The 18,335-nt window shown below is 42.0% G+C and overlaps 1 protein-coding gene across 20 annotated transcripts in view; it reads right to left on the reverse strand.

Annotated features, from left to right (window-relative positions):
- The window catches only part of Glut1 (Glucose transporter 1), a 37,443-nt gene extending 19,108 nt beyond the window's left edge, over positions 1-18,335 (reverse strand). For 12 of the 20 annotated variants that reach the window (XM_025217970.2, XM_025217969.2, XM_089072176.1 and 9 more), the window contains exons 1-5: positions 6,882-8,477; positions 1,721-1,913; positions 1,040-1,150; positions 509-604; positions 218-378 (exon numbers count right to left, since the gene is read on the reverse strand). In XM_025217970.2, the coding sequence (XP_025073755.2) occupies positions 218-378; positions 509-604; positions 1,040-1,150; positions 1,721-1,913; positions 6,882-7,630 (1,310 nt within the window). In that variant the 5' untranslated portion in view covers positions 7,631-8,477. Of the gene's footprint in view, positions 1-217; positions 379-508; positions 605-1,039; positions 1,151-1,720; positions 1,914-3,577; positions 3,862-4,097; positions 4,117-6,881; positions 8,478-9,281; positions 9,654-18,246 lie in introns of those variants that run through there. The other 8 variants (XM_011636864.2, XM_011636866.2, XM_089072171.1 and 5 more) reach the window with 8 other exon arrangements.

The following is an 18,335-nucleotide window of genomic DNA, read 5'->3' on the forward strand; positions in this document are numbered from 1 at the left end:
TAAAAGCAAAAGGTCAATCCTCGTCTTAATCCTCGTCTCCCTTTCCGCTTTATAATTACACAATAATTATCATTTTCCTAAAAATTCATTTTCAAATCATGATCAAAAGGATAGATTATGAAAGACGAAGATGTGACACGAATATCATAATTTGGAAGGCACTGGCTTGTCTTATAAAATTATGTAGAGAATCAATATTGCTGAGCTAGGCACCGACCTGCCAAATCTGTTGGCAATTGCTCCTCCGCTGAAACCACCCACCATACCACCAATCGCAAATATGCTCACGGCTACGGAGTATAATGTCTTAACAGAATCATCCGAAATGTCCTCTCCGTACCTATCCTTGTATACATCTTTCATAAAATTCTCTATGTTCTGCAAAAAGTTTGAGTACATTATTAAAATTCTCTATGTTCTGCACAAAATTCGAGTATATTATTAAGGGTATTCGTGTATGAAAACAATTTGAAATGTATATAGATAGATTTTATGTTGAAAAACGTACCACTTCAGGCGCGTTAATCACTCCAGTGTTATATCCAAACTGCAACATTCCCAATACGGCAGCTAGTATCGCGTATGACAGGAAAAGCGTCAGTCCCTGTAAATATCCGTATATATTGTTTACATGTGAATTATAATTGCTATCTGCTACATACATGTTGCATACATAACATTTAATTACATTTGGTTTCTAAATGCACACGTGATAGAAACAATAAGGGGGAAAGAAAGTGCTGGGGACTTCATAGGATGGTGCAAGATAAAATAAAAATACAAGAACGTAAAAAATTATTCCAATCTTTATTAACAAAATTGTACACACGTTGTCGATCAGAAATCATACAACGTTAAATAAATCAACAAATCATAAACGCATACATACGCATACAGTCACGACGCAGCAACTCGAGTCTCGTGCTGAACATAATGAAAATAGGTAAAATAAAAACACCACATTTATTGTGGTGTTAACACATAATGAAAATAAGGTAAAATAAAAACACCACATTTATTATCTAAGATCGAAAGTCACCTGCTCCAAGAGCCTAAGTTTCCGCCGATGGGAGTGTTCTTCCAGTCGATCCACGTATTCTCGTAACTCCTCTATCTCTTCCTTGACCTGCTGTACCGTATCTAGTTCTTGCTGCGTGTCAAGAAACAGAATACCTGAGATACTTCCATACATACTAAACACGATTTTTACATTATTGAAAGGGCGATAAAACACTCTTTCAATGACGCAAGGGATTTATGTATATTCCTAAATATGAAACCTTCTATTAATCCGTGTAAAATTTTCATTGTTTTTCCTTGTCTTTTCTTTACTTTATATAAATATTAGCGGCAATTTATTCGCTTGTTACTTACACATATCGATTACTGAAGTTTAATACTTTAATGCTACAATCTCATTTTTAAATAACAAGAGAATCGGTCGGTAACCTCGAATTTTTCTAAAAGAATTAGAATAGAACGCTTCGTAATAATTTTTTAATCTACAAAGCAGCAGGACATGTCATTAAATATGAGTTGATATTGATGAGTCAAAATTTAATATTTAATTAAAAAAAAATATGGCAGACAGGCTTTGAGTAAACTAGCATTATAATAATCTGTTTCTCGGAACAAGATTTTCCGCTCATCTTGATATCATTACTTACAAGAGCAGTAAAGATAAATTAGGAAAGAGGCATGTCAGTTGGGGGGGGAGTACCTTAATCGCGACCATGTCCCGCTTCACCTCGCTGACCTCGGTCTGACAAGACTCTACGCTCTTCGTGAGCTCCTGCAGCTGCGTGCGGATTTCGCAGAGAGCGACGGTGGTCTCCAGCTGGCGGTCACCCCGCTGCAGCTCGTCCAGCTTGGCACTCAGGTTCATACTCATAACGCTGACCTGTTTCTGCAGACTGTCCCCACACACATAATCCCCGCGTGAATCTCGCTGATTCGTACGGGAGAGAGGATCGACAAAAACATTGTCGAGCACATTGACACTAGACACGTTCAAGAGCTAGAGCTATTGCCTAGGTCCCTAAAATAAGTCCAACTATCTCCGCGCTTAACTGCCGAGCCTCTCCGCCTGCGGGACCGTTTAGCAACGCGACGCATGATTTACGTGCATGATTATGCCGTCGTTATCACATTTACTTGAAGCAGAACGAGGATGCGACGAGTTATGCGACGTAGTGTAAAATGATAGAGAAACGATTCGACAGGTGTAAAGTGTGAGACACCTTCACCCCCGAGAGCTCGAAAGCGCGGCGAGCCAGCGTTAGCTCGGCAGCCATGGGGAACGTTGGGTATGTTATAATAATACATGAAAGATAGATAGATATATATATATATATATATATATATATATATACATATAAAAGTATATATATATATATATATATATATATATATATATATATATATACGTATAATCGGCTCTCTCTCTATATAGTATATATTTATGTAGTAAATATGTCAAGTTGCAGAAAACAATAGCAGACAAAACACAAACGCCACTAAAAGCACGTCTAGGGTGTATGTGGTGAGTGTAAAGGGTGATAGACACTACTAGTGATAATATACATAGTATATATAATAAATATATATATATATTCTTCGCAGCTGTGCACATATTAGATGGAAGTTTGTGAATTCGCGGGTGTGTAGGTAGATTTAAGTGCCTCGATATATTTGCTGAATGTCGAAATGATATTCTCCGTCCATGAAAAGTCTACGATCTCGCGAACCTAACCGTATCGCCTTGTATCACTTTTCTCGATGTATGCAATTATATTTCTATGGCCACGATGCGTGAATGTGCAAGTGAGTGAAAAATGATTTATACCTCGCACGCATTCTACGTGAACGTATCGTGAAGAATCATGAGACTTTCGGAACGATTCGGTGAATTGGCAAACTCATCGATCGATGTGCACAGCCAAGCAGAAAGGGTGATTTAAGATGAGAATGTAATAGAATAGAGCGAGAGAAAGAGAGATTGAAAATTCTTTTTCCTTTTCTTTTTTTTTTTTTTCTAAGACGTGTGATGAGTGAGGGGTGAATTGCAGAAATGAATGAGCATATGATTCGAGGGGTAGATGAGATAGAAAATAAAAGGGAAGAGACAGAGGGGTAACGGGGCAGATAGACATTGAGAGACGGAAATATGTACACGTATCAAGCAAAGGATCGCACCACCTCCGAATATAAACGGGAAACGAAAATGAGAATAAGAAAGGCGGGAGCTTGAGGAACCGAGGATTTAAGCATCCAAGAATCCATTCTGAGAGAGAAAGAACGCATTCAGGAACAAGTGCAGCTAGGGATCTATGCATATCCAAAGATCGAGAGTCATTTAAGAAATATCGCGAGGCGATACTTGCTCGTACTTCATTGTGTTTGAGAAGAAGCTAAAGTGGTACAATTCTATTTTTGATATGTGTACATACAAACAGAGAGAGACAAGGAAAAAAATAAGGGGGGGGAGATAAAAAGAAAAGAAGAGAGAGAGAAAGAGAGAGAGAGAGAGAGAGAGAGAAAGAAAGAGAGAGAGAGCAGTGATGATGTTGTCATGTACCTGGGAGGTAGGGAGACCATGGCTGTGTTCCGAAACTACAGTAGCCTCTATGCCTCCCCACTCACTCCTCTTGATTCAGTATTTCGTCTTATTCTCACAGAGATCTATTTGTTCTTTGCTTTGTTCACACGACATATGTACGTACGTTGGATTATCCACCAAATCCAATCAATTGACTCTGAACTGCTTGTTGTCAAGTGGTTGTCCACAACGGTAACGTGTACACGGCGGGAGGGGGTATAAGGCCCGACGACGCCCGCCCCTGCCTCCTCCCTTATCTCACTCACTCTGTAAAACTTTACCTAGTTTGGAAACACAGTCGTGGTTCAGTCATAAAATCATGTTATAATGATATATTCGCTCGCATTTAGTAATCGTGACGTCCAATTCGCTTATATATATATATATATATGTATATATATATATATATATATATATAAAAAAAGAAAAAAAGGAGACGGAGTCGTCACGTGTGAAAGAGATCACACATCACCATGCGACGCACCGCCAGCTTACTCACCCCTGCCTAGCCGCCCGCGTCCACAAGCGAGCTTGCACAATTCGAATGGCCCATCACTTTATGCGGAACGAACAGTCGGCAAAATAATTTACAAAAATCAGCATGACCTCATGAGAGTGATAAAGAGAACGAGACACGTACACAAATAAGTCACAGCGATGGCACATCGAAAAAAAAGGGAGAGAGAGAGAGAGGGGGGGGGAAGAGAGAGCAACAAGTAGTGCATCGTCTTGTACTTGTGTCAGCCCACGAGATTGAGGAGGCTGCTCGTGTTCGTGATTAACTATATTGCATTGTTAACACAAAAGTGAGTAACATCTGAAATCCATATGAACTCTCTCAGTGAAATCTATCTTTTTTTTATGATATTGACGTATAGGATATTTATTTTCTTCCTTTTGTGCATACGTAATTTACGATTTTTTTTTTTTTTTTTTTTTTTTACCAATAGCAGTGCGATCGGCAATGGAATTTCATCGCGAGTCGCTTCACTGAGAACTAATTGCTTGTATCCCGCATATGTGTGCCGTGTATAAACCGGATGTCCGGTTATCCGGTTCTTTTACTCCTCTCGTTTCGAGCTCTAGCAGTGCTATTGCGGTCTTATTTGTGCACCTGACTTCGTGAGGGAGACATGATTTCGAATGGAATGAGCAATCAGTGGTAAGCCTGCGAGCGCCGCAGCCAAAAAATTCGAATAACAACGGTATATATCGGTAGTGTCTGATCATCGGCTTGTTATGAGACCGAGAGTGTGTAGTATGTACAAGAATAGGTTTAAGAGCGAGTAGTAGTGATTTATGTATAAATGATGAATGGCATGGCACAAAGCCTCGCGTTGCATTCTCGGATACATAGAGAGTCTATATAAAAAAATAAGCGGGGGAAGACGTCCGTTTTTTTTTCCTCTTCTTTTTCTCTTTTTTTCTTTTCTTTCTTTCTTTTTTTTTTTTTTTCCCTTTCGCCGTCACGTGTTTGTCGTAAGGTAAAGGCACCGCCACTTAGGCCGGAATTACCTGGACGCATTTGCAACACAGTTAGGTTCTCGAGAGAACGATGTTTATGGAATGGTACGGTCGTAAAGTCGTTTTCGTCAGTAGCGAAGCTTATATGATCGATAAAGTAAGTGTTATCGATTCGGGAGGGAGAGGGCGCACTTTAACACAGCGGACAAAAGAGAGCGAGGAGTGTCCCCTCGATTGGTATGCAAGTCTCGAGAGTTCACACACGCCGTTCTCTACCGGAGGTACTAAGCTAAGTTACTCGTGAGAGATTCAAAGGGCCAAGTCTCTCGTGACTGTTAACATTAGCACGATGGAGCCCTCATTATGCGAGCCAGCGGACGAGCATGTTAAAATAATCAAATCATTTCTGCGATAACAAAGTCGAGATCTCTCGGAAACTTCGGATTGAATGAACGATAATTATTCGTATATAACTAATTTGCTTTTCTCAAGTAGTCGTGCATAGTTAATTTTTCGTATCGTTTCTCTTACTTATCATAAAATACATGTATGGTTTTTCTTTATAAGTTTATTGGAAGAAAAATAGAAAAATATGTAATTTTCATTTCAATCAAGATATAGAGATATTGGAGACAGAGAGTGGATCAGTTTGAGTTGAATGAATGTTTGAATAATGAGGACTCTATCATGTCAGATTTAGGCATAGGTATAGAGACTAAAAAAAAAATGTTCTACGCTTCACTCGTCATGAAAAGAGTAAAGTATGATTTCTATACAAGACCCTAAAAAGAGGTCACTACTAATGTGAAAGTCAATACAGAATTCTAAAGGCTAGACTATGTTAGAATTGAAATAGAAATTCTTGAAGACTCGCTCGTAGCGTTCGTTGCGTTAATCCTTTACGATTATCGTCGAGGAAGAAGGGAGATTTTGTGCAACATTGCTAATTCAATTTCCTCAATTTTGTGACCGTGTGTCACATTGTTATTTTTGTTTTATTTCCGGATGAACGTCCGGTCGTAAAAGCTCAACGTTCAAACGACAAACAATGCGAGTTCAATCAGTAAGCTTTTAACCACTCGAATTCGATTTTAATGTTCGTAATTAACGGGGTGTTTTTTTTTTGTAAAAGCCGCGAATAGTTTGCAACGTTATGGTCGCCGAGGGGAGTTCACAAAGTTCGCAATCGGCACAAATCCTTCGCAAACTTCTATCGGCGCTGCCCAACGTCCAACAATCCAGATAATTCTTAGAGACATCGGTGGCGACGCCAATTGTCCTTGGATAACATAATTCGTATTTTGACATACGGTTGTTATAAAAGCCTTGTTGGTTTTTCGATAATGATTATGACATTATGCCCGAAATAATTATATAAATCAGATAAAACAAGCCATTTTATGCATATACTTGGCATAACACAAAATGTTAAATCGTAAGAAAGCAGTGTCGTGATCTAACTGGACTGTATGTTACAGATTTGCAAATTCTCTCGCTCCTGAAAACGAGAGAATCGCAATCATCGCTCCGTCCAAACGGCTCGTATCGCTACGACAATCCCTACCGAGAGATCAACAAAACTTCAAACAACAACGACTCTTCTTCTCTCTTGGCGCAATGTGGCACGGGAGCGGTCGCGCGATAACGCGATAACCGGAGGGAGGGAGGGGGGATAATTCGGGGGGATGGTGTACACCGACAACTGAAAGAGAGACTCCGAGGGCCGAGAGAGGATGGAGGAGACTCGTCGACTTCGTCTACTACCGCGTACGTAGGTCTTGGGGATGGGTAGGTCTACGCGCGCGTACGTAGAACGTACCTTACAAGCAACTCCCGTAGAGTGGCTTCATCGTCCTCCTGTACCTCTTCCTGCGTCTCATTACTGAACGAGCCGCGGCAAGGGTGATGATGGCGGTGCTGCCTGCCGGTCGTCCTGCCGCCGGGGGGATACTGGCCGTGCTGGCCGTGATGATGGTGATGGTAGTGCGCCGCCGAGGCGTTGGTGCTGGCCGAGTGCACGTACCGGGCGACGGTGGTGCTAGCGCTCGCTCGCTCCCTAGTCAGCTTGTGGCCGGTAGCCGCAGGAGGCGGCAGTACGGCGCCTGTACCGGGCTCCACGTGGCTCCTGCGCACGGCATACTGCTCCTCCTCCACCCTGGCGACGACAATGTCCCGCTGGCGCGACCGATCCGACGGCCGGCGATCGGCCGATCCGCTGCGCGATCTCGCGCCGCCGCTGGTCCTGCTACGGGGGATGGTACCACCGCTGCCGATGATCTCCTCCCGGCTCCTCCGCAGGCCGCTGCTATCTCCAACCTGAACCCCGAAATCGAGGCTCCTCCTGCTGCCACCGACGTTCTCCTCCTCCTCCTCCTCCTCCTCCTCCTCCTCCTCCTCCTCCTCCTCCTCTTCCGCCACCCCCTGCCTGCCAACGGCGGCACCAGGCGGCCGGTCCGTATCCTGGGACCCCGAGAGGCCCGGGATCTCCTCGTAGAGGCACTCCGAATCCTGATCCGTCGCGCTCTGCCACAACTGGTTTATTGGCTTGAAGCCGCGTGAATCGGCCATCGTTCAAGCTGCGCCCAAAGACAGAGACGAAAGCCGTATGACAGTATGGCTCTCAATCTCGCTCTCCTCTTTTTTTTTTTTTATTTTGCTGTTTCGTTTTCGTGCGTTTTTTTCCGGCGATAATTAACGATACTACACACAGTATAGCCGGCAGCGAGACTCTCTTTTGTAATATTCGCGCGGTCGCCTGTCTGCGATTATTCAGAACTCTGGCAAAACGCAGATCTTTGCGAGCCAGCGGCGGGGAGCCAGCGAAAAACGGAGGCGCGATGCAGCGAGAGGCGGCATCGCGGCGGCGCTTAATCGTAAAGGGCAAATGCGATACGTGGGGATAGTATCCCGGTGATGGCGATACCTCGCTAATTGGCGAAATTACTCCAATCGGCGCTCTGCCGCTCTCCTCTCGAGATCAAATCTCGCGGAGCATCCGGTGACGCGGCCGCCGGTGGGCGCGCGCTTTATTTATTAATTAATCGAAAGGCATTTCAGGAGGTGTGTATGCGCCTGTGCGGTACAACTGTCGTCTGCGACTGCAGACGACACGAAGAAATAATTCAAGGGGAGTTTACGCGCGGCAGTGTCCATGCGAAATATGCAGCAGCATGCGCCACCGCTGTTGCTGTCGCTGCCGCTGCTGCCGTTGCTGGAGCTACCGCTGCTGCCGTTGCTACTCCTGCTGCTCCTGCTGCCGCTGCTGCGGTTGCCTGCGGGCAACTTTCGCTCGCGTTACTAATAATACGAGACGTTGGCCGAGGTAACTGAAATGATAGCGTTTGCCCTCAGAGGTTCCCGAGATCCCGGCGATGCGGAAGTTGTCCCCCGCCCTGGGGATGTAGGCGCGAACAAACTAAACTCGTCACATTCGGACGGCCGTTAAGTTGACTTCTGCAGCGACGAGAACGGGAGAGAGAGACGGGAACGCCGCGAATGGCGTCGCCTGCAGGTGAATTACGAGGGGGCGGAGGGGAAGGGGGGCGAGCCGCCGTTCCTAAGAATGCACGTCGCGGCGATTAACTCCGACGTGAACGCATCCCTCTTCCAGGCGCACATTCGATCGCACGCCTCGCGACGTCGAATGGGTACCCTTGAATATTTCGAGGGTAGGAAAAAGGCGATTCATACTCGTATGAATAATAGTAATATAAATAAAAAATTCTCGAGTCCGAGTGTATTTTTCGTAGCCGCGATGGCTTCGGATTTAGAAGACGAGCTATTTAACGAGTTTTTGCGAGAGAACGGTGATAAGGAAACACACAGGGGTGAATTGTCGCGCGGCATATGCAAGAATTTGCCGCAGTGATGGAGATCCATAATTTGTATGGTCCACTTTACGGGACTCTCTCTCCGAGCTAGACCGCGGGATTTCATATTTAAAGAGGACAAATTACGGACCTAGTGTCTCCACTCTAAAACTTTCGCATAATGATTCAACGTCAGCATTTTTAATGACGATACGAAAATAGCTCTGTTCACAACGTATCGTAACACGGAGGAGGGGGGGGGGAAAGGCGGGAAAGGGGGAGGAGAGAGGTACCGGAGATTTCCGTGTAAAACTGTTTTACTCGTAATGACCGACGTATTGTATTCGCAGTACCGAGCTTTCTCTTTCCGAAACAGTCCATCTATCATAAATGAAGAAGTACAGACTCACCTTAAAGAATTCGCAAGCCATTGTGCCCGGCGATGATATATCACGCCACGACTCGTTTCGTCTCGCACCTGCTCCTCGCCTCGCTCCCGACGAAGAAAGAACTCCGTGGATCCGATCTATCAGCTATCGGGAGATCGCGCTTCGCGACGCAACGGCGGGAGGGGAGAACGGCGAGAAACAACACTGAGGGAGGGAGGGGGGGGAGAACAAGGGGGGTGTAGAGATACACGGACGCGGATGTGAAACGACGGGATTTCCACCGCGAGCACCAACGTATCGTGTCTTCGGAGGGGCCCCTCCCCCTTCCTCCGATCGATCCGATTGGATTTGTAGCGGATTGTAGCTCGGTACAAGGCGGCGAGTGCTAAGAACCTGTAAACAAACGAGCGAAGCGTTAGCATTGCCGATGCCCAAGACCTTGTCCTCTGGAATATCTCGCCGATTAAGATACGATAATGAAATCTGATAGACGATTACTAGCATAGACACTGGTGTTTTTATCTTTACACAGAAAAAAAGATCAGCCTTAAATTAATAAAGATAAATATTCTTATATATACAAGCAAGAATATTATAATCTTCTTGAAAATTTTAGTCTTGATTTTTTTCAACTTAAGGCTATAAATCTTTTATATGAAAATTGTAATATTTTTACTTGAATATGGGATATAGTCTTGACTTAAGATTAAATTTTTCCTATATATATTTTTTAATATCATCAACTTTTTGAAATTACACGATTAGTAGAATCGAATTAAGTTATAAAGCTGTAAAGGAAAAGATCTTACGACTTGTCTATTCTTGGTAACGTAATAGTTGGAACACGATATCATCGTGTTTCTTTGTTACGATGAGATATGAGAATGAGATATAGATCGTTATCGAACTACGGATAATTTTCATAAACGTCAGCTGAAGTTAATTACATTCTATAGCTCTCATTCTAAAGGTAGACTTTAGAAATGACGTAAAATCAATTAAATCGGTAAAATTCAAATAACATTTATGAAAACGTCAGCTTCACGCTTGTAATATTATCTTCGCGGAGTAATTTTATTTAAGAATATTTGCAAGAATGTTGTGCAAAATTATATATATTATATATATTATATATATTATATTATATATATTATATGTTATATATATTATATATATTATATTATATATAAAATTATATATATATTATATATATATATATATATATATATATATATATATATATATATTATGTGGAACAAGAGAAAAGACTTCTTCGTTCTTTAAAAGCTGTACAACTTATCACTTCTAAATCCTAGAAAGTAATCATTCGTTCTTGACACATCAACTCGTAATTGCAATCTGGCAGACAAATGGAGAAAAAAACGCGGACACATATAGAGAGAAACCTTTCATAAATCTATGAACAGACAGAGAAACTATTGAAGTTGGAAGATCGCATCTACAACACGATCTTAGTCGTTGTGAAATTTTCTATCCGCCTTCTGTGATGACATGTGTTTACCGCACGTACAGGAAATTCCGATTATGGCGATTTAGACTACATATATTTATCAGATAATTATTCTGTGTATTTCATTCATTTTTTTTCTGTTTCCTAGAACGACGTAGTCATCGCATCTGCGGTTTCATTACTATAAATTTTGTTGATAATTAATCTTCAGACAAGCTGTCAATTCCACAGAATACTTTTTAATAAACATTAAAAAATTTTAATTATATTACATAGAAAATAAATGAATCTTAAATCAAGATTATATATTCATATATTCTTGATTCATTCATATGTAAGTAGGAATATTAATCTTCTCAGAAAAATTTTAATCGATTCGATTGAATTTGTATTGATGCAAATATAGATATATAATATTTTTAAAACAAACAAGAATGTTAATAATTTTCAGAAGATTTTTATTTTTGAGTTGAATAAAAATAATACTTGCATTAATACAAATTTAATCAAAACAAAAATTTTTCAAAAGATTATATTCTTATTTATATATATAAAAATATTTGTCTTGATTTAAAACTTAATTTTTTCTGTGTCAAATTTTAAATAATCAATACGGGCAGGAAATCATTTGTATATAAATTCTGCTGCGATCTAATTTTTGAAATTTCAGGGAACAATTATTAATACATTAGTTCAATTTTACAACAATATCTTGATCATTAATAATAGACACTATTAACTTTCTAAAATGATATAAATAAATGTTATTCAAATTAAGAGTTTAAATGGTTAAGTAACAACATAAAGTTTATGATATTAAACACAATACTAATAAAGATATAATCTCATTTATGTAATCAAATATACATTCAACTGTTGCAGAAATAAAATTATATTATAATATGGAATCTTTATTAAATGTTACTAAATTTATACTGTTAATAATTTTACACTATTTATAAAATACTATTGTAGCATGCATAAAAAACACATAAAATTTTTTAGAATATGCTATAGACACATAAAACTCCTTAACATGTTTAACTAATGCTAGATATCGGAAATACGAATTCCGATACGGCTTTATCGCGTCGCCAGCCTCTCGGTGTCAAGTCAAGGTTTTGGAATGTGTTGGCGCGCGACTTGGTTGACATCTCCCGTCGTTGCCTTGAATATTGTACCAGACCATCGCTTTAAGCTTTAACACAGCCATGAATAACCGAACCAGTCGAGCGGGACGACGAAATTTCTTAAGAATATAGAATTGCTGCACCCTCTTAAAGTATTTCTTTTAATTCCGTCCGGCAATGTCCGGCCTATGAGTAAATAATGACAAAGGCAAGAAGAGCCTGGCTAGAAAAGGTGTTCGTTCTGTGACAATTTCCGTAATAAAGAGTCCGTATATGACTCACTGATTAAAGTTTATTTAATCGCATAAAAGGACTTCACGGAGGACAACGAATGGAAAATAATAAAACGCGTTATAATAATAAATTTGATCAGTGTCATAAAGATTTTTATATTCGCTGCTTACGCAATTAAATACTGATTTCCGATATTAAGATACAATTACATGATATAATCTTTCTGACAAAAATAGTCGTCTCTTATAAAAGACGTGCCTTAAAATATGTATTTATCATTGTCACTACCAGATACAGGTCAGTTCATGATTCAGTCCTTTTATTAAGATAAAAAAATTGATTTACACATACTGATCGTTATCAATATTTATTGATAATGCCTAAAAATCGTGAGACAACGAAATGCGAATTTTACTTGTACGATACAAGCCGATATTTATTAAAGTCTCTAAATTAAGAATTTTTTTCTCTGACAAAGCATATGCATACAACTTTCATTTTAACGTTTTTAACTAATCAACGTTACAATTTAAGGTAATGTTGGTAACCATATGCTATACGCGTAATGCCGAGTCATTATCGCACTGACGATCCTACACAATGAGAATCTCCTGTTTCCTCGAGAGAAAAATGTATCTCTCGATGGAAACTTCGACCAGCCAATGAGGGCATCGTCTGGCGAGCGGAGCGTCGGTTTACGAACATTGAATACGAAAGAGACACGTACACGTACGCGGCTTCTGTTGTGATGATTTACAAGCGCTTCTCACCTGTCGCGCCGAACTCGCCGTCCGTTTGCATCCTAACCGGAACGGAAACAGTAAAGCCGGAGGTACGCCGACCCCGCGTTTTTTCTACGCAGCGGACAAGCCGCACTTTACGCTCGCACACGCGGGACCAGGCCGCGAGCGCATCGATCGCGAAAAGCTCGTTGTCACTCGACGCGACGCGACTCCGAGCTGTACTGAGGCTGAAATTCATACGATTTTCTCTCTTCCTCTCGCCGATTCCCGTCTTGGTTTCTCCTACCACCGCAGTCACGTGCAGTCACTTTGCTTTTATCTCCGTTCGACTACTAGTCGCGCCATAACTCCGTCGTCCTCCTTTCGGGCCCCGCGTCCTCCTCCGTCGTCTCCCACCGTTTCGCTTTACCGTCAAGGTTTACGCGCACCAAGCCCGACGGATCTCTCTTTCGTGATTTTCCGCGATATTTTCACAGTCGTAGACTCGGAGATCAAGCTCGCAATGTAGAAACGCGACGCAAACAAGACGAGCGCCGGAGATACCGGGTGTTTACAAAAACACCGTGTGCCGAATTTCTATGTATTCTCCAATATATTGTCCTAAGTCATGATACATGACAATTCTCTAATCAATGAATATGATTCATATTAATTATTATTATGTTTTTTTAAATCTTCCCCGATGAAAGAAATTAATTATCAATCGATGCTGCTAATGTAAAAATGTATTTGTGATTCTTTTCTCAGATCGCAAAGAAATATTTTTTTCGTTTCTTAAACATGACTTTTTGTTCGACAAATTAAATATTCTTTTTCATAATATTGCTGATATATTACAAGTGATTTTAAATTAACTTTTAATACGATTTCTTTATCAAGCATTTATATACGTCAGTGGAGAGAAACTTCTTGCGCTTTCTCGATTGCTTGAATAGGCTGTAGAAATTTAATGCGTGTTTTATGAACAGTCTGTACAACGTGCATCATTACGTTTGCGTCGTAATGTTGATTTTTCATGTGCCCTATCTCTAATCATCAGTTCTATAGATGGTATTACCGCATAAGCTAGCTTTGTTTCCACGGATTTCACGTAGAAATCTTGACATATTGACGTAAAGTATTTGAGTGATTATGTTATTCTTGATAACGTTAAAGAAAAATTATTCGGCTTTATTGTATTAGAAAAATAAATAAAACTTAACATTCAAAGTCAATTAAATATCTTCCATCACAAGTAAATCAAAATCAGCATCTTAGGATGAAATATTCCTGCAAATTTGAAGTGAATTTTTCAAAGAAATAAATTATAAATTATCAAGATTCAAAATTTAAATTTTTACTTAAATTTCTGTTTAAATCTTAATATCTTCATGAATAAGTACAAAATAATAAAATTAAATTAAATCAAAATTGATTTTAAAACTAGACCAGCAATAAGATCTTATAGTTTATTTAAGCATCACAAATTTAATTTCACGAAAGGCTCATTATATTTTTATTAATTATAATTTGCATCTATTGAAGAATAAATTACTTTCAATTTATCAAGAATTATGTTCGTGAAACGTTCTCCTCTGATTTTCGAACACCTTACACAGAACAAAAGTCTTCCATCCTTAAAATAAAAATCTTTCGCTCCTGATGACCGTACAACTCAGATCAGCGCTTATATCGTGATGACCTTAACGAACCTCATTCCGAGCGTACCATAAATGTCACGAGTATTAATTCATCCGCATTGGATGCAGCCTGCGTCGTAAAAAAGAAAAAGTATTACGCGTTTCATGCCGCGTTCCCTCTCGCAATCGCGAGCTTCGACGAAATTTAATAAGCGCTCGTTACTGCGAAGCTGACACAGGAATGTTCGTGATCATTCGTGAGGGAAGGGGGGGAGGGGGAGGAACACGCGACGTCGCGACGGATGCAATTTATATCTGTACGGGAATGTGGCGGAAAAGGACGCGCGAGATACGTCGACGTATCGCTGCGGTGGTCCTCGCGATGCATCTTCGACCGCGACTTGTCGGCCGACAAGTTTTAGCCGCGAATCCGCAAAAGTTTCGCCGAGACGCGGACGTCCTCCACTTTTGACGAACGTACGCTCGCGACCTACTTGCCCCTCGGTCTACCCCCTCGATCATCCCACGCTCGCATCCCCGAAGTCCGAACTTTTCGCTCCCGCGACACTCCGCATGCACGACCCGATGCAAATCTCGTGTCTTCGTCTTATTCATGCGCCTTTTTTTCCGGATACTCGACTCTTAATGCATCCCTCGCTCCAAGAAAAATGTCAACTGCACCCATATTATATTTTATATATATATATATATATATATATATATATATTTTACACGTTGTACATTACTATTTGTAAATAGGATTCGATAAATGTTTCTCGGTTGTTCGCTTGTACGAAATAAATATATTACTAACTACCAGATCAGATAAGAACATAACGCGATTTCTATCTTCTTTAATTGCAGTTTCAATAATGAAAATTCTCTCTTCTCTCTGTCTCTCTTTCGCGGCGTGCCTTTCTTCTTTTCTAACGCGCAAAATATTATTACGTGAAAAAAGAGAATTTTTGAACGAAGAGTGGATGGTCCCTTTTCCGTTATAAATATTTAATTTTTATCATGCACCCGATGTGAACAGAATGCAGGAAGCCATTCTCGTTTAGACAGGAAAGTCGGGCGCAAGATTAATCTCTCCTTCCTCCGAAGCAATTTTTAGAATGGTCCCCCCCTCTCTCTCTCTCTCTCTCTCTCTCTCTCGTTGCGGCGCGCTAATGCACAAGCTACACGCGATAGCTATTAATTAATTCCGCCGCAATAAATACAACGCGCCGCGTTACTTTTTAAGAAACGCATTTCCGCATTTAGAATCTCTTCGAATCCAGGGAGGGAGGAGCGGGGGAGAGGGCACGGAGTGCTTCTTTGCCCGTACGTACTCAGGATTCGCTCTACTCTCCGCATTAAGGACTTGCACATGTTACATGCATAGGTAATGCACGTTAATACGATTCGTGGAGAGGCATGTGCATCTATAGACGCGCCGTGTAATCTCGTATCGACAAACGAACGGCCCCCGGAGCAGTGTGCCACGAGTATTCCGGTGACCCATCTCGAGCCGCGAAAGCCAAAGCCGGCTTTCGACATGACTAACGAGATTAATGTCCCGCGCGTCATTAGCTTATTCGGCATGTCCTCCCTTGGACGTTATCATTCCGTCTCGTCGTCCTCGCGAAGACATGCCTGGAAAAGTGTGTCGCGGATGCACACAAGGAGGATTCTTTCGCTGACGTATCGGTCGGCAGAGCGGGGCGGGCAGGGAAGGCGAGGGGGAGGGGGGACGAAGCTGGAGCAACGGCACAGTGGCACGTACCGCAAATAAAATAAAGAATGAGAACTCTTCGCGGGACCTTAAATTAATAATTTTCAGAAACCCCCGGCGGAAGGATAACCGAGCAAGGAGTTGCCGTACATTTTTTAAAGCGTATGAGCGGCTGTATATCTTGGAGATACTTGCGGAGTGAATACGCCCCTTTTCCGTGCACTCAAATATTTTCATGAGCACCTTTTAAAATTGATGAACATTTCCGAGATGAATTATTTCGCAAGGTTTTTTTTTTTTTTCCTCTAAGAAATTATGATTTCGAAATTTAGGCGTTAATTTTCGCTCGATAGGTGGATAGCGGACGCGTGGCGATTACGGAATTTGTTCGTTCGTCGTGTAATTTAAGACCCTCGTCGTTCACGAATGGATCTCATTTTATTTTGATAAAACCTCGATTTTGCGGCGTGACACCGAAGTGTCGAAATGGCGATGACCTCTCTCGACATTTTCGCTAAGGAAAAATTAACTTCAACCTGGAGCAACGGGTATATATCGATTGTCTGCCAATTCTAGGACGTTCTATAGATCCGCCCATGAAATAAGAACGCTCTCTGATACGATCATTAGCCTGGAACTAACGGGTTACCGAGCCGCGGGTTAAAAATGGATTCTCGCACCTGGGGCACCCGTGGCGTTCGCGAACGCCGCGAAATTCCGAGATTTTCTTCGTGCATTCCCGAATCTCATTAAGCAACATCGGGGGAAGTCACGCGAGCGACGAGAACGTGATTCGGTGCTCCGAACGCGAATTTGAACGCGGCGTAGAGCCTCGGCGTCGCGACGCGCCGCGCCGCGCCGCGCCGGGTGGAGTTCCTCCACCGTCGGCGCTGCAACGTTTTACCGAAACGCGGCGTATCCGGGTAACGTGATCGCCGATCGTTTATCGGGAAGAAACAATCCTATGCACGAAAGAACCTCTTTTCCTCGTTATGTATCCCAAACGCGATTCAGAAACAAATTCTCCGACAAATTTAAAAATTTTCTCTAATGAAGATATTTTTACAGTAATTAAAATTCTGTTAAAATATATATTTATTCGCACCACCAGTTTATTTCAAATTGTTTTGCATAAATTACATTCTGGAGCATTTTGTCTAGGCAAGTAATAGATTTTACATGACGCACGTCATCAATCTATTTTCATTTTCGCGGAAACTCGTAGTCGCGCTGGGGATGAAATCTAGATTGCACGAAATTAAAGATCGCTGCTATAGAAAGATCGAAACGTCAGTTATCACTTTCGATAAATTCCGGAGAAAAGAAAAACAGAAGAGGGAAAGCGAGTGCAAGACGTGCGCTGTCGTATGCGGGAGGAGTAGCGAGGGTGCGTTTGTGTTCGCCGTTCGTTCGTTCGTTCGTCCGTCCATCCACTCGTCCGCGAGTCGAACGCAACCCTCGATGGCTCGCTCGCTCGAGTCGACTCAAACGCGCTCGAACGAGGGTAAAGTCGCAGCAGCCCCTCGGCGCATTTCCCTTCAACGGCGGAACGTCACCGCTCGCGTTATCCGCACAGGAACACGAGGGCACAAATCTCATTCTCCTAGGCGATCTTGCGAGCGCCGCACGACGTTGCGGACGTCTTGTATTATCGATTGATGAAAGTTATGTGGAGGGACTCGCCGCCGGGGCACGACGATCGTGACGCGAGCGAGCGAGCTGAGGGCGAAGGAAGAAAAGAGAAAAAGACGGAAAGGGAGAAAAGAGAGAAAAATCAGAGAAGCGAGCGAAGACATTTCACCCTCGCATTTTTACTCCTCTTTTTCTCCTTCCTCTCTCTCTCTCTTTTTCTTTCTGTTCACCCTCTCACGTCATTCTCTAAGATACTTGATGTTCCTTTTCCCGATTTTTCCGCATCTCTATTTGCTCCACTCTCGATCGTCATGAAGAACGAACAGGGAGCGAAACGAACTCACCCCCATTACACGATGCAGAACTCGCGGAGAAATTTATATATCAGGAGGACGAGGAAAGACACGGAGAGAGACTCAGGGGTCGGGGATGATCGCACTCACCCTCACGGGGTTAGACCGTCGCGATGGAAGCCTCGTTGGCAGCGCGGACGACGAACATGCTCGCGTCGGAAACGGCAGTAGTGGCAGTG

Source organism: Pogonomyrmex barbatus, unplaced genomic scaffold (genome assembly GCF_055798465.1).
Source record: "Pogonomyrmex barbatus isolate J1 unplaced genomic scaffold, ASM5579846v1 scaffold13, whole genome shotgun sequence".
NCBI lineage: Eukaryota > Metazoa > Arthropoda > Insecta > Hymenoptera > Formicidae > Pogonomyrmex > Pogonomyrmex barbatus.